Source organism: Grus americana, chromosome Z, assembly GCF_028858705.1.
Source record: "Grus americana isolate bGruAme1 chromosome Z, bGruAme1.mat, whole genome shotgun sequence".
NCBI classification, from domain to species: Eukaryota; Metazoa; Chordata; class Aves; order Gruiformes; family Gruidae; genus Grus; species Grus americana.
In genome coordinates this window covers 68,926,851-68,951,078 of record NC_072891.1, presented here as the reverse complement: position 1 = coordinate 68,951,078, position 24,228 = coordinate 68,926,851, and the positions used below count along the sequence as shown (strand labels likewise).

The 24,228-nt window shown below is 35.1% G+C and overlaps 1 protein-coding gene across 5 annotated transcripts in view; it reads left to right on the top strand.

Annotated features, from left to right (window-relative positions):
* DMXL1 (Dmx like 1) overlaps positions 1–24,228 on the top strand; it is an 80,188-nt gene that overhangs the window by 36,126 nt on the left and 19,834 nt on the right. For 3 of the 5 annotated variants that reach the window (XM_054809834.1, XM_054809835.1, XM_054809833.1), the window contains exons 17-32: positions 439–663; positions 1,319–3,001; positions 3,581–3,691; positions 5,031–5,200; positions 6,352–6,449; positions 7,139–7,304; positions 8,054–8,303; positions 9,926–11,004; positions 11,261–11,452; positions 12,269–12,345; positions 12,535–12,662; positions 14,450–14,698; positions 15,117–15,230; positions 22,299–22,462; positions 23,464–23,603; positions 23,934–24,019. In XM_054809834.1, the coding sequence (XP_054665809.1) occupies positions 439–663; positions 1,319–3,001; positions 3,581–3,691; positions 5,031–5,200; positions 6,352–6,449; positions 7,139–7,304; positions 8,054–8,303; positions 9,926–11,004; positions 11,261–11,452; positions 12,269–12,345; positions 12,535–12,662; positions 14,450–14,698; positions 15,117–15,230; positions 22,299–22,462; positions 23,464–23,603; positions 23,934–24,019 (4,932 nt within the window). The remainder of the gene's footprint in view (positions 1–438; positions 664–1,318; positions 3,002–3,580; positions 3,692–5,030; positions 5,201–6,351; positions 6,450–7,138; positions 7,305–8,053; positions 8,304–9,925; positions 11,005–11,260; positions 11,453–12,268; positions 12,346–12,534; positions 12,663–14,449; positions 14,699–15,116; positions 15,231–22,298; positions 22,463–23,463; positions 23,604–23,933; positions 24,020–24,228) is intronic. The other 2 variants (XM_054809838.1, XM_054809837.1) reach the window with 1 other exon arrangement.

Below are 24,228 nucleotides of genomic sequence, written 5' to 3'. Positions count from 1 at the left end.
GTCCTTTGTGTTAAGCAAATATTAAAAACACTTTTCTGAAAAATACCTTTCCCCAATTTTTAAGGTACGACATGGAAGTCTTGATTTAATTTTCTGTAGCTACAGGTATTTTGTGCTTGATGAAGCGTTAATTTCCATGGATAACCACACATGTATCTCTCTTGTCTGCAGTTTCAATGTTTCTGGTTACAGTTGATAGCTTCAAACTCTTGAGACTCAATAACTTCTCAGCAGTTCTAGAATTTCAGAAGTATTTAGTCTGAGTTGTGCTAGCATTTCTCCTTAAATCTTAATGTGGGAATACATTTTGTTAACATGAAAGTAGAATTTTAAGTCGTGTTTTATGTGCCTTTTTGGAACTTCTAGGGTGAGTAAAATTGCTTCTTGAGTTAAAAGAAATCAATGACTTCTAAAAATTAACAATGCAAACTTTTTTAGATGAAAAGATAGATTCAAATATACCTGAAGCAGCAACACAAACAGAAGAATTGTATTCTTCACCAGATCCAGAGAAGATCCAATCACCCTTCACTCAAAAGTATCAGGCCTGTAGAGCAAACCTTCAGAGCACCAGCTGGCTTACTTTGTCTTCCAAAATGGTGTATAGTCAAGAGTTGAATTTGCCAGAAGGAGTAGAGATAATAAGTGTAAAGCCATCAGCAGGTTTGTAATTTTTTTAAAAATAATAAAATGAGGAATCCTTGCCTTTCTGACTTTAGTCTTAAAATAGAAACAAAGTAATAGTAATTTTGATATTTGTTGTTCAAATTAAAAAGCCTGTAGGTAGATCCAAAAGGTTTACTAATACTTGCTCCCCTGACTTTATATCTCAATCCTGGAACTAATACTAAAATAAAGCTTTTATTTAAAGTATAATATGTATTGAATACCAAATTCTTGCAATAAAAGGAATTATAGAAACACTAATTTGGTTTTCCCGTCACTTATGAAATTTTTTTTGTAGGATCTAGCCTTAAATTATAAGGCTTCCATCAATAGTCTTTCAAAAAATAGTTTAAAGATTTTTGGATTTCTGAATGGGAAATGTTTGAGAAAATTGATAGATATTAATATTCACATTTAAATCATATAATTTGACTCCTCTGTAGAGCATGAAATGGAAACAAAGGGTAGAATGGTTTTATGATATTTTGTCATGTCATCTCTTTTGTGAGGCCCTGCAAACAACCCTATTTGAGGAAGCACTAATTTTTTTTGTTGCAGAATAATAAAATGATAATGAAGTTAAAAACATCTTTACTTTTTTGCTTGTTTTTTAATATTTCCCCCTGTAAAAGTGTATTTTATTTAATTTTAGGACATCTGAGTTCTTCTTCCATATATCCTGTTTGTCGTGCACCATATCTGCTGGCTACTTCATGCTCTGATGGAAACGTTCGATTCTGGAGGTGCAGAGTTACCACTGAATCATCAGCTTCCTCTGTGCCAGAATGTAGTGCACATTGTGATGTTACATATATATGGGAAGAATGGCCATTACTGATTGAGGATGGGCATCTTAGTAGTAGTGCTATTAGTGTTCCAGGAAGGCCAACTGAAGTTAGCTGTGCACACACAAACAGATTAGCAGTAGCATACAAGCAGGTAACATCTAAAAATAGTCATCTTTCTCAAGATTTTATAATGCATGTTAGTATTTTTGAATGTGAATCTACAGGGGGTTCTTCTTGGATTCTAGAACAGACTCTTCATTTAGATGAGATAGGCACCATGTTAGACTCTAGTGTTAATATTGATAGCAATTTAGTGGCATATAGCCGACAAGACGCTTCTCTGTCTCATGGTGGAAATGTTATGCCCAGCACTAAGCGCTTGGTACACTTAGATTGGATGTCTAGGGAAGATGGTTCACATATTTTAACAGTGGGAATTGGATCAAAACTTTATATGTTTGGTCAGCTGTCTGGGAAAATGCAAGAACAAAATGGTAAGGAGATTGTAGCAATCTCCCATAGTGGCAGTACGAAGGCTACAACCCTTTCTAGGTTTGTTCTGCTGCGTTGTGTCGACTTGGTTTCATCTGTAGAGGGGTCACCTCCTTTTCCAGTCTCCTTGTCTTGGGTACGCGATGGCATTCTTGTAGTTGGAATGGATTGCGAAATGCATGTTTATTCCCAGTGGCAATCTCCTTCCAAGCTGGAACTAGTTAGTACAGATTCCTACAGTGGAAGTATGCCGTGTATAGCTAGCTTAATGAAGCAAAGCCAATCAGCTGCCTCAGGTCTGCATCCGCCAAAGCGAACCTTGACCAGATCTATGACCAGTCTTGCACAGAAACTTAGTGGGAAAAGATCTGCCTGTAATCTGTCTATGGAAATGGAAGATTCTGGTCTTTTTGAAGCAGCTCATATGCTATCTCCCACTTTACCTCAGTACCATCCATACCAACTGTTGGAACTCATGGATCTTGGTAAAGTACGTAGAGCAAAAGCCATTCTGTCCCATCTAGTGAAGTGTATTGCTGGAGAAGTTGTTGCTATAAATGAGTCTGAACCTAATCATGATAAGAAGCTCAGATCTCTGACCATCAGCGCTAGTGGAAGTACTGCAAGAGATCCCAAAACATTCAGCAAAACTGAGACTACAGACTATATTGAAATAGACTCTGTTCCACCATTGCCTTTGTATGCTCTACTTGCTGCGGATGATGATTCATCTCATTCCTGTTCAGAGAATGGTCAAAATAAAAAAGATACGCCCAATGACAATTATGAAGATCTGTTTCAAAATACTGTTATAAGTACAGATGAACTTGTTACATTTGATACAGATGAAGACAGTTCAAAACCAACAGTCATTGATCTTTCTCAGTATAGCCCAACTTACTTTGGACCAGAGCATGCTCAAGTTCTTTCTCGTCACTTGCTTCATTCGAGCTTGCCAGGTCTGACTAGGATGGAGCAAATGTCATTGATGGCCTTGGCGGATACAATTGCTACTACCAGTACTGACATTGGAGAAAGCAGAGACAGAAATCAAGGTAAGCAGTCTCTTCTAAGTTAAATGTACTACTGTGCTTCACAACCTTTTTTGACAGTTTTTCCTCTTCTGGAATGTTTTTGTGGCTTATGAAAGCACGTTATAGTTTTGTTTCATAGTATAGCCTGTATTATTTACATCATCAGTATTTACTGTTTAACTACAGTTTCAAAACTTCAGTTTCATAGAATCAGATTTTGTATTGCTAACTGTTAATGTCAGTGTTAGTCCATCAGTCCACATAACATAATTGTTTCTAACTCACTTTTGAAAAGACAACTTTCTTAATGGCCAGTGTTTGTTGTATTATTTAGAGAAATTGCAAAATAAGTCTGTGGGGTTTTTTAATACAGTAATATTTTTTCTGTTTCTTGCATTAAGAACAAAACTTCAAAACTTTTTATGTTTGAAATTTTCCTCTTTTCCTTTCCTTGAAGGGAAGAATTATGAATTAAGCTATTATATTTATAAATTTAAAGCATTAGCAGTCACAGAATTGTAAAGTATTTTCTCTGTTAAGACACTCAATAGCTACTTTCAGTAGTTTCTCTAAAATGCGTATAAAAATATTTAATTCCAGGTGGAGAAACTCTTGATGAGTGTGGTTTAAAATTTTTGCTGGCTGTTCGGCTTCACACATTTCTGACAACTTCACTTCCTCCTGTACATCGAGCTCAACTGCTTCATCAAGGTAACTGATGTGTTTTCTTAGATGAGGTGAATCTTAGTGACATAGGTGTACATATGATTGCTGTGTTGTTGATGTGCCTCTGCAGAATCGATGAGTTATTTGGTGTTTTGTTTTGGGTGGTTTGGGTTTTTTTTAAATATTGTTCAATATAAATGTATGCCAGAGCAGAAAATGTCTGTTTTATTTTAGGTAGAGTTCTTGTAACTGAAGTGATTTTTTTTTTTCTAACAATTTTTTAGTTTTAATCTTTTTTTCTATTTACCTAAAAGAACTGTCTTTTCTGTACTTCTAGTACCATGTTGTTCTGATAACCTTCTGCAGGAATAATGCAGTAGAAAATAAAAAACTAAGTAAATACATACTCTAGTACATATTTGGAAAAAAATCTCTTACAATCTACTTGGACTTTAAATGTTTTTTCATATGATTACTGTAATTATCCAATGAACTATTTCAAATGTTTTCTTTCATATAGTTTCAAGTAGCTCCACTCCAACCTGATATTGCAGATGATAGAATTAGATGGATTTGATTAGGCCTAATCAAATCTAAAGGACCGGCTGTGATTGCTTTTTTACCCTTTCATTACATCATTACAGTTGATGGGATTTCCAATCTCATGGTTTGTCACCCCCTAGCTACATCAGAGATTGGAATTTTCCAGGACTGCTGAGTTAGCTCTCTGATGGAATACTTTTATTTGAGATGCTTCTGCTGGGCTCAGAAATTGGTGACAGTAAGAAGTGCCTCCAAGGCACCTGCAGAGGTGCAGTTGAGTGTGCCTCTGTGCAAAGAAGCATTTCCTGTCCCTCGCTAGAGTTGCAGTTATCCATAGCTGGCTGTGCTGCTGCTTAGTAATCGCTGTTTTTCTCATGTGATTTTCTTTTTTTTTCTTCTAGTTTTCTTTCGTATCTCTGTCCTCAAACCTGTTTTCTACTGTGATTATCTGAAACTTCACTTTCTGTAATCCAAGTCAAAATAGTGAACCTACCTTTCAAAACTTTGAAGAGTTTGATCAGTATGTTGTACTTTGAATCATGGCTAATCTTAATGCAATCCACTATATTTTGAGCTTCAGTCAGTAACTCTATTCTTTGCAAACTTACTTAAAGAGTTTGCAGGTGAAAAAATGTTTTAATCAGTATGAGCTTTCTTTCATATTTGGTATGCAGTGCTTACAAATATTCTTAAATTTCTGTTGCCTCATCAGCAATGCACTGAGAAATCCAAAATAAACAATTTGACCTTTTTCCCTTCTCCCTTTCCCACCCTGTTGACTTCAGATTCTCGATTATTTTATTAGTGAATCTTTTTTTTTTTTTAATGGCTTATTATGTAGGCTTATCTACTAGTCATTTTGCCTGGGCGTTTCATTCAGTAGCGGAAGAAGAACTACTGAGCATGCTCCCTGCAATGCAGAAAGGGGATCCAACATGGTCAGAGCTCAGAGCTATGGGTATAGGATGGTGGGTTCGAAATATCCATAGCCTGCGGAAATGCATAGAAAAGGTAATTTTCTTTTGAAACAAAATTACCAAACTTTTTTCAAACAGCTGTCATCTGGTGTTTACCTTCTATTTATGTGGTTTTAAGTTTTTTGATATGTTCAGTATTTCTGAGTGTTTTGTGCTGGTTTTTTGGTACATATAGTTTGTTGTGTGAATATGAACTTCTATATTTAATTTTTTTTTTTAGTACTTTAAGTTTCAAATTCCAGTGTGAAGTACATTTTGGGCTTTTAGGTATTCCATTTTGAAGGTGGCAGTGTACAGATACTGAAGATGTAGATTGAGCATATAGTTGGTTTTTATAGCAAAATTAGGAAACAAGTTACAGAAAAAGGTTCTCCTTAGAAATCTATCAGAAGTGGGGTCAACTAAGATATTGTACACTTGTCTTGCAAATTGATGCATTTCCATGATTTAAAAAACCTTCTGTTGTTTAGGCTTTTTTTAAATTATTTTTTGAAATGTGTATTTTAATCATCACAGGTGCGGCAGTAGGCCTAACCTTATTATCACTTGTTTTAAGCTCTTGGAAAAGCCAAGTGTGTTGAGTTAGAAAATGACATGCACAAGATACTTTGACTATGAAGTGATAAAATGCATGTCTCTACTTTCACTTTCCAATATTCAGCGATTAATCATCATTTTACGAAACTTACCTGCCTTGCATTTAAAAATTTCCAAGTATTCTGGGCCTGCATTTAAGGTTACCTTACGTGGGTCTTGGACTATTCTTGCTGCCATTTAGCCCTTTTTCCTTTCCATCCTCCAGAAGTAATCTCCTGTAAACAACTTTTCTCCTGTTTTGACCAGTCCCGGCCTGTTATTCAAGACTCCATCTGCCCTTTGTTTACCAGAGCAACTAATAAATTAATTTTTTTTCATTTCAGGAACTGATTTCAGATGTAGGCATTCCATTTGATCTGCCAAAAAGCTTCTAGAACTGGAAGAGCGTTAGCTAAATGATATCAAACAGAAACAAGGGGTTGAAGCTGTGGTATCTCCATGTGTTCTTATGTCATAGTGAGAGGAGGGATCCTACATTAAAGAGAATTTCCAAGCACTGTGGGGTCTGGGATACCAGGAGCAACAAGAATCCCGTTTAAGATTCATGTAAATTTTGAGGAGTGTTTTGCTGTTGAATTGTCTTCACAGGTGGCTAAAGCAGCCTTTCAGCGAAACAATGATCCACTTGATGCAGCCATTTTTTACCTCGCAATGAAAAAGAAGGCTGTGATCTGGGGATTATACAGGTAGGAGACATGCAAGCTCTTACATGGACTTTCATACTGTCTAGTATAATTTTGGGAAAAAGGTTGAATGTGATGGTAATCCAAAAGAAGCACAAATATTACCATTGAAAGCTGAGATTCGATTTCTAAATTAGTCACTACATTGAGTAGTTTTTAAGCTTCTTGTATTTACTGAGGTAATCTAGTCGCTGTTTCTGAAGGTAGGTGCTTCCAGTTTCAGTCTCGAATGTACTGTAGTTTCAATCACTGCTTAGATCTGATTACTTTTGAGGTACTCCTCAAAAGTAAGCATGGAGTGACATGGCTATCTTTTACAAGAGTGTTTGTTGTTATAAAATTTACCTTCAGTCTATCTTTCAAACTGGCATTTCATAATACAACATTCAATGTCACAAACTTTTTAAAAAAATAGTTTGCATTGTCATTTACTTCTGAGAGCTTACCTGGGAAAAAAATTAGCTTTTCTGTGTTTGTATCAGGTTAACTGAAAATACCATTAGGTTTTGTATTTACTAAAGTTTTTTTGTTATTTTTAAACATGAAAACACCTATGCTCCCAGTGTGGTGAGATCCTCTGCATTTCCTAATGAAAAGATCTGTGTAAAACGTTACTGGAATCTGAGGAAATGAAGAGCCATAATACATCTAGTAAAATATATAATTTTTTATCAATTATGTTCAATATGCAGGTCCCAAAAAGATGCTAAAATGACACAGTTTTTTGGAAACAACTTTACTGAGGACAGATGGCGTAAAGCAGCATTAAAGAATGCTTTTTCTTTACTTGGCAAACAGCGTTTTGAACATTCTGCAGCATTTTTCTTGTTGGCAGGACACTTAAAAGATGCAGTGGAGGTAATAATGTAATGATTTTTTTGTTTAAGACTATCATATTGTTCCAAACTTACAATGAATGTGACTTGCATTGTGCATTAGTACGACCCCTGAAGATTCTGGCTTGTTTGTACTCTTTCCCTCCCCCACTCAAATTAATGACAAATACAAATCCTTGATCTTTACATTTTGATTCTGTTTTAGCTCTCATACTAGTGATACTAAAAAGTCATATGGTTAATTTCTCCATAATACTACTGTTGCCTACCTACCATTAACTTGCTTTCAAATTGTCTGCCCTGTGAAGACAACGTAGTTCTCCATTATGAGGTTCCACATCTGAAAATGAAGGCTTTTTGGCAGTGATGTGGGTTGGCTCCTTCACAAAAAAAATTACTTCCTGAGTCTGTTTGAATTTAAAAGTTAGGAGGAAATTCATCTCTTTACAGAACAAATCCTTCTGTATCAAAGCTTCATAACCAAAACATCCAGCTTCAAGAGGTGGCATGTGCACACCATCAATGATTTATTGAAGCCAGTTGATTTCAAAAATCTATTGTCATGTCAGACTTAAACTGAAGAAATTGCAAATCAGATCTTGCATGTAATACTTGGCCACAGCTCTTCTGCATAGTTCCTGCTATTTTTTATGGAATCAATAGACCTACTTATCTCAATCTGAACAGATTCATGTCACTTCCTGTCTTGTGATAATTTTAACCAGAGAAATTATAATGTTTGGTCTTGTGAATATATTTATTTTCAATTAGGTCTGCCTTGAAAAACTGAATGACATTCAATTGGCTCTTGTAATATCAAGACTTTATGAGTCGGAGTTTGAAGTATCTAGTACTTATAAGTCTATACTACAGAAGAGAATTTTGGGAAGTGCATTTCCTGGAAAAGAGAGCTCAGGAAACATGCACTGTGACCCTTTTCTGCGAAGTATAGCTTACTGGATTTTGGAAGATTATAGCAAGGCTCTTGACACTTTGATTAAACATTCTGTTGAAGATGGAGGTAAGAATTTGAGTATTTTGCCTGTTAGGCTGGTTTTAACTATTTGTTCATTTAAGTAGTAGTTTCTTAAAGTGTAGTCTGAACAAGACCAGGTACTGCACAGTTGCTCACTGTTACTAGTAAATAGCTTGCTGTAGCAATGTATGTGGTTTTTATAGTAAATGTGGTGACTGTGGTGTTACTAACCTGTATCCCATGAAAGGATACTTAATTTATCCTTTAAGTATGTGAATATCAGGATAGTGACAAATACTCTGTAGTTATGTAGCTGTTTTCCCAGCAGCAGCTTAAAGATGAAGGGAAAAATTAACTTCCTTAGTTAATTTGACTCCATCACAACCTAGGAAAAAGATTCTGATTGCAGTTACATAGCAGAGTCTGGAAGACATGGTGTTTTGCAGCTTTTTGTCTTTGGGAAGAATGGTTGACCACAATGACAAACTGTCATAGGAAAGATTTTGATCTTTTCTATGATACAAGGAGGCCCACATGGTGCCTGAAATAGCATGTAAGTCTCCTAAAGTGATTCTTTTCCCTGTTCACTTGCTAGCTTTCTAGGCCTAAGAATCAGTTGTGTTATTTCCTAAAGTTAATGTTCTTGAGGAAAATATTTCAAGTCCGTAGTAGTTAGCATGCTAGCTGTTTTCAGTTCTGGCAACTGAGAGAAACTTGATGGGGATTTCAGTCTTCATTTGTCCCCAGGTTGAGTAATTAATTTTAAAAACAGATTTCCAAAGAAGTTACATTCCTCAGAATAATTTTGAGCAAATAAGGGATATAATGTTAATTTGTTTCAGTCTTGGTCACATCTTCCTGTGTAAAATAATTTTTAAATGTTACTAATTCTTTAATCAGTTCAGCGACTTGTTTGTGGTGATTTGCTTTATTTTCCTACTTTAAAAGTGCTCTTTCATGTACTTTCCTATTTGTTTTTAATTGTGCCATAACCCCTGATAGAGGGAACAGTAAAGGTCTATCTCTGCTAACCCGGACTCTTTGAAAGCTGTGTGAATTGTCCTGTGCTGATTGTCATATCTTTTCAGGGTTTTTCATGTTGTTACTTTTGGACATGAAAATAGACTGAGTTGGTGCTGCACTTTTGTATAATTCATGTATTTGTATGTAATGTTGATATCAATATATATAAATGTTATGGATTTTTATTGTAAGATGCATAGTTGTTAAGAGGTATACGAAATAAAAAATACTAATCTATAAAGTTTAAAGAGAAAAGACTTTTAAAAGTAAAAATCTTTAAGGTGTAACATCTTATTGTCATTTAGTGATGGATACCTCAGAAATCCAAATTGAACAGGAACGTGGTCTTGTTTGACTGCAGTAGAACTGGCCTGACTTCAAGGAAAAGAAATGGCAGCTGTTTTAATTTAATATCTTGTTCTCCCACCCAGGCTTCTCTTTAGTAGTGGTTAGGTTTAGTAACGTTCTCCCTCCCAAGATATACACCTTCCTTTGCACTTTTATCATTTGAAAAGGAGGGTGCAACAAAGTAAATAATAAAATGAATATTCAGACTTAATAACCTTGTGATAAACTTAGAACTTTGCAGATGGATTATTTCATACAGAATGGTAGATTTTCCTCATGATGCAATATCTTTTCAGATGAAGGAGACTCCTCATCAAGTTGTAACCCTGCAGTGTTTAACTTCTATAACTACTTAAGAACACATCCTCTCTTGTTGAGACGTCATTTTGGCTCTTCTGATACATCTTCCACTCGCATTTGCCTAACAGTAGAAAATGGATTAGCTGACAAAATCAACCTAGGTGAAAGACGGCTGTTTTTCACCACTGCATATGCTCATCTCAAAGCTGGTTGTCCTATGCTAGCCTTAGAAGTGTTATCAAAGATGCCCAAAGTTGTCAAGAGATCAAAGTCATTCAGTAGGTCCCCTAGTTTAATGGATACTAGTAAAGACTGCTCACCATCTTCTCCAGTTAAAGAGTTGGAAACAAAAGACCAGTCTTCCAGTATTGATTGGTCACAGCCAGTACTGAATGGTCTGGGTTCATCTTCAGATTGTTCATCAGGAAAACATTCAAGTTCAACTTTTTCCTTTGACTGGAGCCAAGCAAGTGTGGCATTCCAAGATGAACACTTGAAACTACAGTCAGACAGTGAAACTGATGAGAGTGAAGATTCTTCCTTGGTAATGAAAGAGCTAAGACCTCTGAAGAAAACTGAAAAATTATATGAAACAAGTTCTAGCTACACAGAATCTTTTAGTATAGTTGATGAAAAAGATATTCTAAGTCCATCAGAAGATATAATTTCAGCACAGCTGAAGTTTAGAGCGTGCCTGAAAATTCTTACTGTAGAGCTTCGTACGCTATCCACTGGTTATGAGGTAGATGGTGGGAAGTTGAGGTATCAGCTTTATCAGTGGCTTGAAAGAGAAGTGATAGCTCTTCAAAAGACCTGTGATTATAATGTTGAAGAGATAAAGTCAGGAATTAGTGTGCTAGAGGAAGCTACATTACATGAAAACACTGAAGACTTAGCTGACCAGCAAAGAGATATGCTACAGAAAGAAGACTTTCAGAAAAGACGTCAATGGCTTCTGAAATACCAGTCTCTCTTAAGAATGTTCCTTAGTTACTGTATACTTCATGGCTCTCATGGTGGAGGCTTGGCATCTGTCAGAATGGAATTAATTCTGCTGTTGCAGGAATCTCAGCAGGTATGTGGGGGAGCTTAGTTTGTGTGTTCTCTGCTTTAGGTTTGTTTGTAGTTTTTGAATGTGTTTTGTATTATTTTTGAAGTTTTTCTATTATAGTGTACACCTATAATAAATGTAACACTGTTTTTAACATGTTATGTTTTCTGTAGGTTATGTTTATTTTGTTGCTTAGAATCCCCTTCCCCTCTTCTAAAAGTTCTTCTGTTCCCTTTAGGAAGCTGTACTATCACTTAGTGTGTTTCTTGCTTGTTTTTAGGAGCAGTTGATCCAGATACCTTCCAGCCCTCTGCCAGAGCAAAGCTCCATACCTCTCCTGTTTGCTTGCACAGCTAGTGCCAAAACAGTGGTGGCTAATCCATTGTTACATCTTGGTAACTTAACTCATGATATATTGCATGCCATAATAAACCTTGATTCGCCACCTCATCCAGATGCTCAGAACAACAAGGTGTGTATTTTTTATAGTTGTTTGTGTGTGTTGTTGTTGTTGTCATTGTCCAGTTTGCTGTTATGTTTCTGTAAGATTTCTTCTGTATTTAACCAGGGACTGGAAACTTAAAGTGTTAGGTTAAATCTTTCCTGAAGTTTTGTATGTGCTAGGTCCTAAATCATGTTTACTTCTACTATGGATTTCTAGAGAACACTCAAGAGATTGCTCAGTTCCTTGTCTGTGCTTCATTTCAGAGGGAACAGACAAATAAGTATAATAAACTCATTTTTTTAACTGAACCTTTTTGATCAACAGATTCTCTAGCTCTTTGCACATGTTTTGTGATACGTTAAGAAAAGTATCAGCTGTGATAAAAATAGCGATCAGTGTGATACTGAGTAAACTGTGTGTGTGTCTGAGAGCTGCACAAGAATTGGTCAAAAACTAAGGTGCATTGTAACATTCATTCTGAAGCAAAGACTTTGTATTCTGAGCCAGTTTATTGCTACTGTCTTAGGGTATAATCACTTATGACTATTGTACAGAGGTTTATGTTGCTGTTTCTTAATTGAAAGCTTTGCAGCTAGAAATGATCTGTGATTATGAGTTGGTGAGGGAGCACTTCCTCATCCCTTTCATTGCAAAGTGAATTGGTTTATCTGAAATGAATTCTGAAGAGAAGGTGGTTTTGTAAGTGATTTTTTTGCCAGAAGTGCTTATACTTTCCATATCCAGTGCTTGTGCCACTGTTACAAATCTGTATGCATGAAAGGCTATGATACTCGCCACTGTTTGTCTTGAGTGTAATACATTCTATAAAACTTTGTCTTACAGATATATGTAATGCATACCTTAGCAGCGTCACTTTCTGCTTGCATCTACCAATGTCTTTGTGATGGCCATAGCTACAGGTAAAGGTCTATGAAAAGTCCTTTTTAGAGAACGGTCAACACACTGTCTCACGGTAGAGATGGTATAATAGATAGTGCACAAGAAGGCAGTGCTCACGCTTGCCTACATCTAGAAAGGACTATTGCTTGAATAGTTTTAAACTTAACTTTTTTTTTATAAATATGATATCCCACTTTTCTGTATCACAGCTCATTTCAAGCAAATCAGTTCACTGGAACAGTGTATCAGACAGTGTTATTAACTCAGCGCCATTCTTCAAGAACAGCAAGCTTAGAAGAAACAGTGACTCCCAATACATCACCTGCTCAGTGGCCAGGTATCTAGAGTTGATTTGGTTTTGGTTTTTTTTTTTTTTCTTTTAAGGAAAACTTAATTGTCTGGGTCCATTGTAAGTGCATGTAGCTCTGGACTTTCTAGTAACAGCTGTGTGGTAAAAATAAATTCTAATAAAATTTCATCTTCATTTTTCAAAAGCTCTAAGCTACTAATTCTGGTTATTCACTAAGTCAAGTTGATTTTTATTTCTTTCTCTTGCTAAAAAATGTTGGTGGGGGCCATAGTAAAGGGCAAGTAAAGAGAAAGTAGGGTGAAGTGTTGTCCTGTGCTCTGCTTGCTCCGCCTGCATGCAACAGATAAGTCTCACCATTATTCTACTTTTGAAAAGGACCTGAAAGTCTATCTTAGTTTGTGCTGTATTTCAGAGTGATTGTAGCGTATGTACAACTTTTGTACTAACTCAAAACTATTGACAATGAGAAGTTTATAATGAATTACGATTTTCTGTAGCTCTAAAACCCACATAGGACTTCAGGTAGTTCTTAATGTGTGCTGGGATTTATGCAAATGAAGTACACTGGTCACATTACAGGGAGTGTAACCTATGTAATAGATGTCTGTCTGAGCTTCAGTTTACAACACTAACTTTAAAAGCATATTTCTTGGTTATGCTTATATAAACTTAGGGCATTTGTTTTTTCAATAAGAAAATTTCACACTAAAAAAACCATCTTTTGGAGAACCTTAAGCAGTCTGTGTTTGATGCTATACTGTTTTTTCTTTTCCGCAAAACGTTCTGTCATTGAATCTACAGACTTTAGAGATAAATCAGTTTGTCATCTGTTTTCTTATTTCATTAAAATTTCTAATGAATGAGACAAGGGATTGTTAGCAGTTGTGCTTATAGGTAACATCACACTTCTTTTAAATCTTAAAAAAGATTTCTCCTTTTTTAATAGCTTCACATGCTTTATGTGCAAATGGGAGAGTATGACACAAAGCAGAATTCTTTGGCTGCTGCTATTTGTATTTTAACTTATGTGCACAAAGTGACACAGTTGGAGCCACATCTGAAACTCTACAACTTTTTGTGGGAGCATAAAAATACTACAAGATGTATAATACTTGGGTGAAAGAACACTTGGCAGACAATGCGTAGTTCAGGTTGATGCCCATGAATTTTGGTTGGTTTTACCACTGTAAAGTGAGAATATAGCATTTCAACTTAGGTTTATAACTACAACGTAACACTAACTGGTGAAACATGCATGACAGGAAAGTCAATGAGCAGAAATAATATTTTTGTATAAGATTTGGATGCTATGTATTGAGTATACTGTGAGGTACTGGATTAAAAGTAGAGAATAAAGCGCTAACCCTTTGCGGAGAGAATTGAGGAGCCAGAAAAGAAAGCTTGAGACATGGAGGGGGGAAGAAAGTTTCTTTTAAGTAATGTAACTAAATTTTGTATTACAGTGTTTCAGTATCAGGGAGTTGAACTAAAGCTGCCAGTGGTTTGTTTTGTGGGGTTTTTTTTAAGAAATATCTCAAAATTTCAGTGCTTTTTTGTGATTTTCTTTCTTCCTTATATTCTTGAAAAGTTGGTATTTATTTCTTTAACTGTTAGTCCAAAACATGAAGCTGAAAAGCTATAATAAACTGTTAAAAATAAATAGCATGCCACTTTCTCCTGGAGGTTTCAATTTCCTCTAAAATGTAGAATTTTTCTACACTAGAAGGTACTAAATTACATAGGTTGCCAGTCAAATACCCGTAATAATCCAAAATACATACACACAGATATATGCTTTTTTTTTTTTCAAACAGGAATAACAGCTCTAATACGACTCTTGAATTCTGCTGGTGAGGAAGCCCAGCCAGGTCTCACAGTTTTACTTTGTGAAATTCTAACTGCAGTCTATCTGAGTCTGTTCATCCATGGCCTAGCAACGCATTCTAGCAGTGAGTTGTATAGAATTATGGCTCATCCACTTAACAGCAAAATGTGGTCTGCTGTCTTTGGAGGAGGAGCTCATACACCCAACAGAGGACAACTTCAAATAAAGACAAAAACTGGTTAGTTCTATTGTTTTACTTATATTTGTGTTGTGGTTTGTGGTTTTTGGTTTTTGTTTGTTTAGTTTTTTTAAGAAAATGATGTGACTGCTGAAAGCTTAAGAGTAATTGCTTTAAATAGTTCGCGTCCGGTAAGAATTCAATATGTTTTTAGATGTGCCAAGCAAAACAGGGATCTGAAATTATTGGCATAGATATTCTGTAGAATAGAGTAGGAAGCAGAAGTGAATGTTACTCAAATACAGTTTCCAAGTAGCGCAACTGCTGTAGCGTGAGGGGGGTTAAGTTCATCTTAAAGAGAAAATTTTCAGAACTATTACAGCCTAGTTTTTAACGTTCATTTTAAAGCTTTCCAGTTCTGTCATAACAGGAGTATATTCCCATTTTACAAATATAGTATGTTTTCTTTCTTTGGCAGGTAGGCACTTCCCAATGCCTAGCCCACATCAGGTAGTAGTGTTCTCCATGGAATGTGTGGGGTTTTCCAAATCCCTTACCGCCTTCAGTACTCATAGTCCTACCAAATCTTCAGGCAAGATACTAGATTTAGTACTAGGCCTCTACATGCAGTTTGCTATGTGTGAATTTTTTTTTTTTGCATATGTAGAAAGACAGAAAAACTTCTGTTTGCAAGCCATGACATAAAAATTTAAAGAAATTTAAAAAGCAGTTCAATTGGGCCTTTTAAAAAAGAAAATTGGCACTGCTGTTGTATTCTTAATACACTTAATTTGAAATTGATATTAAATACAAAATGACTTTGACCATGGTTTGAAAGGATCAGAAGTGTTTCATATCTTTGGAGAGCTGCTTGTTTTGCTGTTTGAATATAAGCATTATTATGCATGTGGATTTCTAAGTGTTCATTCTAGACATTGCAAAGAAAAGATGTCTTGATACTCAATTTTGATAGTGTGAGAACCCTTTAGGAAAGTGAACAACCCTCAAGTTTTAAATTCAGATGATTATAATTTATCCTGAGGTCCAGAATGAATTCTGTAATGCTTTTTGGTACATCACATCCTAGTATATATATAAAAATGTAACTATATAATTTTTGCTGTTGTTATTGATATTATTTTTATGTTACGTATAAAAATGTCTTACCTTGCATTTAAAGAAAACTGAAAATGTAGTCTGTTTAAATACAGACTTTGTCAGACATTTAGAAAAGTATTTTTAGAATAGAGATCTCTAATCAAAAGTGAGTTCTTACTCTAGATCTGATCAGTTTTCTCTGTGGTATTGAATAAATATTTCTCATAATTTTGTTAAAGTAAATACATTTGCCATATCAGAATTGTAGGAAGGCACAACTGGCTTCTGGCAATTCTAAGTTTCTTAAGTGTTGGTAACTGTCTACTGAGGTGCCTTAATGCTTCTGCTACTACCATTTTAAAATAGTTGGTTTTACATGGAGATGTATTCTGAAATGTATACTAAATTTCTACTACATATTTTTCTTAAAAATGAATGTTGGCTGTCTGATCGTAGAATTAGTAAAGCTGTTGCTGGAAGAATCAAGAAGCTGAAAGTGAAAATTTAAGGGAAGAAGGGGCCTTTCTAAATACAAATTTGTAGGGATAATTGAACACTAGAAAAGGAGCCTAGGGGGGTTGTAGAGTCTCCATCTTTGGAGTCATTCAAAACTTGAACAAACTGGGCCATCACCTAAGTCAGTCCTGTTCTGAGCAAGGGGTTGCACCAGGTCCCTTCCAACCTATGTGATTCTAGGGTTTTGTGGATCTGTTATTTGTTTTAATGCATGTTCATCTAGAGCAAGTTTTTGGGAAAGAACTTGAGAAACATCTTTCTCTGTTACGTTAAAAAAAAAAAGGGGGGGGAGAAAAGTAGACCCCCAGTGAAGCAGAGGAGTCACATTAAAATCAGCTATATTTTTGTGTCTTTACTGTCATGTTTTACTTTTTCTTCTGACATCCAGAAACGAACACTGAGAAGTGACTCGAATGCTTGTTCCAGTCAACTGCAACACGTTCTTCCATATGATTTAGATTTTGTATAGCTTCCCATTTTGTTATGCATAACTAGACTTTTAAGTTTATTTTTAGATTTTTGTGAAATGTTTTCACTCTCAAATGGAGATCAAAGGCCAAAAATTCTTAACACTAGAAATTTTAATATAATAATACTATGTCCTGCATGTCTTTTCTTCCTTGCTTGTCCACTGCTCCCCCCCACCCATCCTTTAGGACTTTATCTGAATGTGGATGTCGAAGTTTCAAACTTGTTTTAAGATATTATAGTACTATGTACAATGCTGGCCAACAAAGTTACGTGATTTCCCTTTGTGCTCTTTGCTTTAGTTGACTTGAGCATATAACAACTTTGGATATAAAATTTCTCTTACATAAATATGATCTTTCTTTTTGACAGAAAATAAAAAAACAGGAACCAAAAAATAGTTGCTGGTAGTCTTGTAAAATCCTGACCTCTGTTAGGAATTAGTTTGTATGAAAAACTACTGGTTCATTGCCTCTTTCACCGTAAAGATCAGACAAAGGTAGCAGTTTGCATGCTTTTTAGAGCTGCCTGACATGTTTCTTGTTTTTGCAGTTGCAGCAAATGATTTTGACAAACTGGGTTAGCATTTGAAAACTTACATTATGTTTTAAAAATGAGAGAGGCAATTAGCATCTGAAAAATAACCCTATTGATTATAGTAGATCTTCTCAGAATCATATTCACCATATAGTTTCTCATCAAAACTGCCTCAGAAAACTGTTTTGTAACTTAAGTCTATATAGATATGGTAAGCTCTCTATAATCCAGAGGGTTCTTAAGGAAAATTCTGAATTTTGTTTTGATGGTTAGAAATCCATAATTTCATTTCATATATTTGATTATTCCATGCTACAAGAGTGAATTAAATGCAAAACTCCTTCCAAAAATTGAGTATATTACAAATACACTTTATGGACTTAAAGTTGTCATTTTGGGTTTCAGATGTAGAAAATTAGAAATCTGATAATACTTGACTACTAAGAAGAGTTATTTTTCCTCTGCTGATTGTCCTAACTTTCCAAGCAATTAAAAAAGCTTTAACACAAATATTATTTCTGAGTACTGCCATAATTGTACTTTGGTAGGGAAAAACAGTAAACTGTCAGCTCTTACTGTGATGAGTTTTGCCTAACAGGCGTGGGGGTTTCAGAAACAGATGCCTTGATAATGAGGATGTGCACATAAAATTTATCCATAGGATGTATAGTCGTGCTGTCAGTCTTATGCATCTATTTCTTTTGTTAGATCCTCTGAATTAATTTGTAGCTTTCACTTGGTCTCCACAAACCGTTATTCAAGACCAGCTACAGTCTGCCATACAGTTTTCATAAACATACGACTTAGAGTAACAGAGCGTTTAAGCAGAAGATGAATTTAGTGTTTGGCCAAGTTTTTCTTGGGCAATTTTAAAGAAAAAACAAACCCTTAGAACTCTTGCATTTATCTGCTTGCTGTATCTACTTTGAGGTAGGTTTCATCCAGAATCTAAACCAAAACAACAAAACCCCTGACTTGCATCAGTAGTGCTTTGGACTAGAAACTTTCTGCTTTAGTCTAGATCCAACTTTGCAATATATCTGCTGCTCAGTTTCACCAGCAAATCAGAAACAACTGTAAAAAGTCTTCATTTTTAGACTTTATCACCAGGAATGACTTAATCTCAGAATAGATAAAAGGATACAGATTCCTCAAGTTTTAAAGCCTTCCAGCTTGTGTAAGGACCTACAACAGCCATGTCAAACTGTTCCTTTTTAATGCACAATTCCCTGGAATATTGTTGGTATGGAAACTTTGATGTCAGTGTGAGAATAATTGCCTTTAATTCCAGCTCAGAATTAGAGACTGTGATGTTGGGCTTGTTTTCTTATGGTGCTTTGGAGTACTGATTACTTCATTACTTGCGTGGCCTTTCTATTCTATATTAAAGTCTTTGTCTTCTCACTACTGTCTTATTCTTGGTTAAGTCAGCCATTAAAACAGAAGTTTGACTTGAAGTGCTTGCACTGTGAATGATGGAGTTACTTTGGCTCAGTAGAAGCAGCCTTAGATGGTCAGAACAGGAAATGTCAACAAAGTCTGTGTGTGCCACCAAGTGTTTCATTGTGCTTACCTAATTTTTTGAGAGGTTTCCATTCACTGTTTATTGAAATGCCCACAATGTATACAGTGTCTTCAGAAACATCTGAGAGTTTAATATATACTTGCTTTGAGCTTTTCAATGAATCACTACTCATTAAATAGTGCATAAATGCAACAAAGAATTTAGTCTTGTGTACATGTAGTAATCAAACTGCAGCATATGGAACTTAATTACGATTGCTGCTGTTGAGTGCTAATTCATTAAATTAATGACCGTGGCAACACAAGTTATTGCCCATGAGTAAGCAGAATATTATGTTGAAAACTTCAGGATTCGTAACCTTGCAAAATGCAAATTCTTTTTAGATTTGATGTTGAAATGTCCAGCAGTGCAGACTTTCACCAGGCTGCTGTTCTAGTTGGCCTTCATAGCTTCCCAAAGAATTACAGAAAACTGTGCAGGGCTTTATACTTACTAAAATGATTCTAGGTGTGATTCAAAATCAGTATTTCTTTGTCATGTCTCTGTCATTCCACTCTGTTCAGGGTTTCAGCAGTGCTGGTATTTGTTGATGCCTGCAGCCAAGGATGGTGCTTTTGTAAGAAGACAACTTCATAATTTTACATCTCTTAATTGACTTGCATTTTTCATAGTATATTGGGGTGTTGATGCTTCGTACCTACATACAGTCTTGGATGAAATACAGTAACTCTGACTTGCATTTTAGGTTTTTGGGAAATTAAGAGATCTGCCTTTAACTCTTCCTGGGAGTGTGGAAGGGAGGTGATGTGGGCAACAGGTCTTTTGAATATCATTGCATGTGTTAGATCTTGGCAGAAATAGAAGTATTTTTCTTGTCTGAAATACTCCAATATTCCCGGAAAGTAACATAAATATTACATTTGTCTTATAAGTAAAATGGGACCAAAGATGAATGTTTTGAATGCAAAAAAAAAAAAAAAAAAGTAGAAGAATTTTAACTAGAAATATGAGAAATTTGAAACTGAGTATAATTGGTGATCTGAAATCCCAAATGGCGAAGTCAGATTTTTAATGAATTTAATTTATTTAAAGATTTTTAGAATGAAAAAATAAATAAATATGGCATAGTAGTAGTATGAATTTTAAACCACTTAGATGGTTGTACTTTCATTTGCCTTAAATATTGAGGTTTTTTTCCAGTGGCTAGCCTGCAGTATTCCTAAAAATCCAAAGCATGATCCAACAGAATGGAATAAAAAGTACCGTAAAGCATTTGTTTTTTGAACAACCTGCTTGCTTAGAGAAACAACCTGCAAGCATATACTTGCTTATTTCTGTGTCATGCAACACATGCTCCTTATTTCATGCCTAGTGAATTTCTTTTTTTTCTTTTTTTTAAGCAATTGCTAAAAATTTAGAGTGATGCATGTGCATGCTCTTTCTTAGCTGATGAGCTTTAGGTAATGAAATAAAAATACATTGTACTGCAGCTATTATATTTGCGGCTTTTTAGTACAGGTAAGTGAATTTCAAATAATATCCCTAACAGGAAAAAAAGTTATGATGCAGTATAGTAGTGCAACACAGACTGTTAAAATATCCGAGTTTCAAGATGAAAGATGAGATGTTGTCTTCAGCTTTTATTAGATTCTATATATAAATTATTTTTTAGTTCAGCAGCTTGTAGGGGTAATGGTCACATTTGTATGTGGTCAAAAATGCTTTTGAAGATCCTTGGAAAAACGTGGGTTTTTTCTGGTCCAAAAATGACCAGAAATCATGAAAAAATTCCATCAGCCATTGTGAATACAGAGAATTTGCCTAGTTGAAGAAAAATTAAAAAGAAAAAAATCATACTTGTATTAAAAAAATCAAAAGCTTTTCTTTTTTTTTTAAAATCAGTTTAAATCTTACCTCCCTCAGGGTTTAGTTGGCTCAGTTTGTGTTATGAACATGTAAATCTTATATGTGGAGTATAACTGTTCTTAAATGAGTGCTGTTTTTCTTTCGTCCAGAGTGTTAGACCTTCTGTTTTCAACTGATTGCAGTACCCATAAGAGTTTTGAAGGAAATAGTCTTTCAAGCATCTATCAAGACTCAGCAGTCTCCTGTGGATAAAACATGTAAACAAAAAAATAAGGGTATAGGAAAGACTTCTTTGTAGTAGTTCACTCCAGCATATGTAGGGATGCCATCCTGTTTTGTGCCATCCCCAGCATTATTAACAGGAGAAAGTAATTGCAGAAGCTTCAATGGAATTTAGTTTTCTGGTCCCTTCGTAGCAGAAGGGAATAAGGAAAGTGAAAACAATAAAGCACCCATTTGCATTTGTGATGTTCATATTAGCTCATCCTTGCAACCAGGCTGGCCCAACATGTTGATGCTTGAACTCGATGACAGGGATATCTAATCTCCAAGTATCAAGTAGCAAGTGGATCTGAGTCCTTTTTGTCTGTGGTGGATTGATTGATTCCCTTTCTCTCTCGTTCCTTCCCCTTCAGAAGTGTTCTGGAGAGCCAGAACACAAACTTAGTGCTCAGGGACAGTGACAACTGATGTCATTCCTCCTTTACTAACAGAAAGGCTGTATTGGAATACAATTCACCTACCAAGAACTGGAATGATTTCAGGTTATCAGATAGCTATGTGATCCTCTTTAAGCCATTACTTTTTCCATATTTATTGATACTTCTCAATTAGCAAGAAAGTAAGGGATCTGAAATGAGGCTTGCTCCTTCATTCGCTTGTGATATAACTGCATTAAGATATTTCTGATAGCTTGGATAAGCTGTTTCCTTGAGTACTGTAAACATCAAGAATGTAATTAAAATAAATTTCTTGTAGACACTGCCTATTCTGAAAAAAGTCGATGTTGGGGGAAGTGAGGGGACCCCTCAACTCCAAGAGTTAGAGTATTATTACAAATAATTAGTCCTTCCCTATTTGATAAGATATATATCGGATTGTGTTAGTTAAAATGGGATCTTTTATATTTGCTGGAGAAATATACTGTCAGAACATACGGATTTATCAGAATTGTACTATTTAGAAAAAAGTCCAGACCTCCTCTGGAAGGAGACATGGAGTTAAAACTTGGAGTAGGAATGGCAAGCTTAGACGTTTGCATTATGTATTCTGAAAGACAAGACTCTTCACTTGTCTTTCATAAGCTTGATTATGCATATCTTAAGTAATTTGGTTTTGCAGTATTGTTGCTTGAGTGATAATATTTGTCATCTTTGTATGAAGAAAGCTTCTAATGCAGTTATGGTTGTACTCTACAATTCTATGTTATTTGTGCTGGGGGTTTCCCCCTTCTGGAGTTCTAGTTATGTATTAGTTTTGCATATTTGAGGCTTAACATTCTCCATGCTTATTTGCTACAGAGATGTTAAGATAAAATTCTGAAAACTTGTAATGAGGAAGATTTTTACTATTATAAATGCCTTTATTAAAAGTAGTAGGGAGGTGGAGCAGACAATTTAAAGCAACATACTGTATTTTCTTCCTCTGTAGACAATGGAGAGAAACAGCAAAAACATTACAGGCTTTCATCAAAAACCTCTCCAAAAGAGAGTTCTCAGTTGCCTACATTGCCATTGGTAGACCAAGAATCTCCATCTTACAAAGAGAGATTTATTCCTCCTGAGCTTAGTATCTGGGATTATTTCATTGCAAAGGTAATTTTTTTGCTGTTATGACAGTTAAATATCTTCTGTCACTTCTGGAATGTTTTGGGTTTTTTTTTCTTCTTAGTCTTTATTCTAGGTATTGATTTAGATGTGTGATAGCTGCCTGTTTTATTACTCATATTTAGCCTTTTCTAAAACACTGCCTGTAGGTATTTTTGAAACAACTTTCTTAAAATCTGTTGTTATGAAATTAATTTGTTTTCAGATAATGGTATGAAGGAAACATGGTGCTTTTTACAGTTGCAGAGTACAATGGATCAGCTATTTAGATGAACAAGGGAATGTGAGAAGCTTTTTATAATCTGTTTCAAATTGGTGAAATGAATGTGTATGCTTGCTAGAAATCAAATTACATTGCCTTTTGTCAAGATTGCTGTGGCAGGTCTTTCTTTATAGAAGGTTACACAATTGTATGGTGCTGTATGGCACACTTCTCTGTCAAATATTAGCCATACCAGCAAAATAAACATGTAAGCAGTATTTTAGGAGCAAGGACAAAAAAGAAATTGCAAATAACACAGTGGACACTGATGGTGGGCTTAACATAAATATTGAACTCTGTAGACAGGGGATAGGGTTTTCTTGTTCCTTAGTCCTCTGAGCCCTTGAAAGAACTAGAGAGGAAAATACAAGGGTGATTTTGGCTTGTCTCTGACAAATAACAACCTTGTGTGTCCTATGTGTGGTTTGATATATCTGACATGAAAGTAAATAAAAATAAGAATTGGAAAACTGTCAGTATTTTCATTTTCATCATTAGAATTTTGAATAATGTAAAAATAGTTAAGCTGTTTAAGTTTCCATGAGCATTGCATACTTTTCCTTTTCATGAGGTACAAACTCCAAGTGTTACTAAATTGAGTAAGATTATATGCCTACTTTTTTTTTATAAAAAGCATTAAGTATTATAATGATGTATTTTTTTATAAGATAATTTAAAACTAGATGCTGGGTAGAAGATACTCAAGGAATATTGTTTAAATTTTTAGCCTTTTCTTCCATTGCAAAGTAGAGTGGAATATGATTCAGAAGAGAGTCAGGAAAGTGATGAAGATGATGAAGATACTGATGGCGATGTGTTTGCATCAAATTCACATAATCAAGAGCATTCAAATTCAAATTCATACAGGTAAGTAACTCTTTAGAATGTAAGATGTTCTGCAATGGCTAGACTTGCATTTCTGGTCTTTAGAGGTAATATACCAGTTACCTGATATTTCCTGGCAGTGTGTTGTCTAGACTTAGTAGTTATTTTTTCACAATTGTTATTTTACTGATTTTATTAATACATAGTGTAATGATTTCTGAAATCAAAGTGTCTATAATATTTTAAAATGCTGTTTATAGTTTTCAGCAGTTTATAATGAGGATTTGAAGCTCTAAATTTAAATCCTAATTGTGAATAAATGAGAAATTTATTTTCCTATTAGTATATGACTTACTAGTGCTTTCTTGTTAGTTGGTCACTGATGAGATTGGCAATGGTTCAGCTGGTACTTCACAATTTGAAGATTTTCTACCCTTTGGCTGGACATGATCTTTCAGGTAATAAGCAGCAGAGTTGTCTTTTCATACTTATTATTGATTTTAAATGTGGTTATTGTGTTGAATAATATATACGTTGTAGTTCAAAAACTCTTTTTTCCATCAGTTGGGAATAATTGTTATGATACTGTTTATCATACAGGTATGGTTATGAAATAACATGGTGGGTGGTAAAGATGAGTGGGTGAGCAGGAATGCTCAGTAGTTAA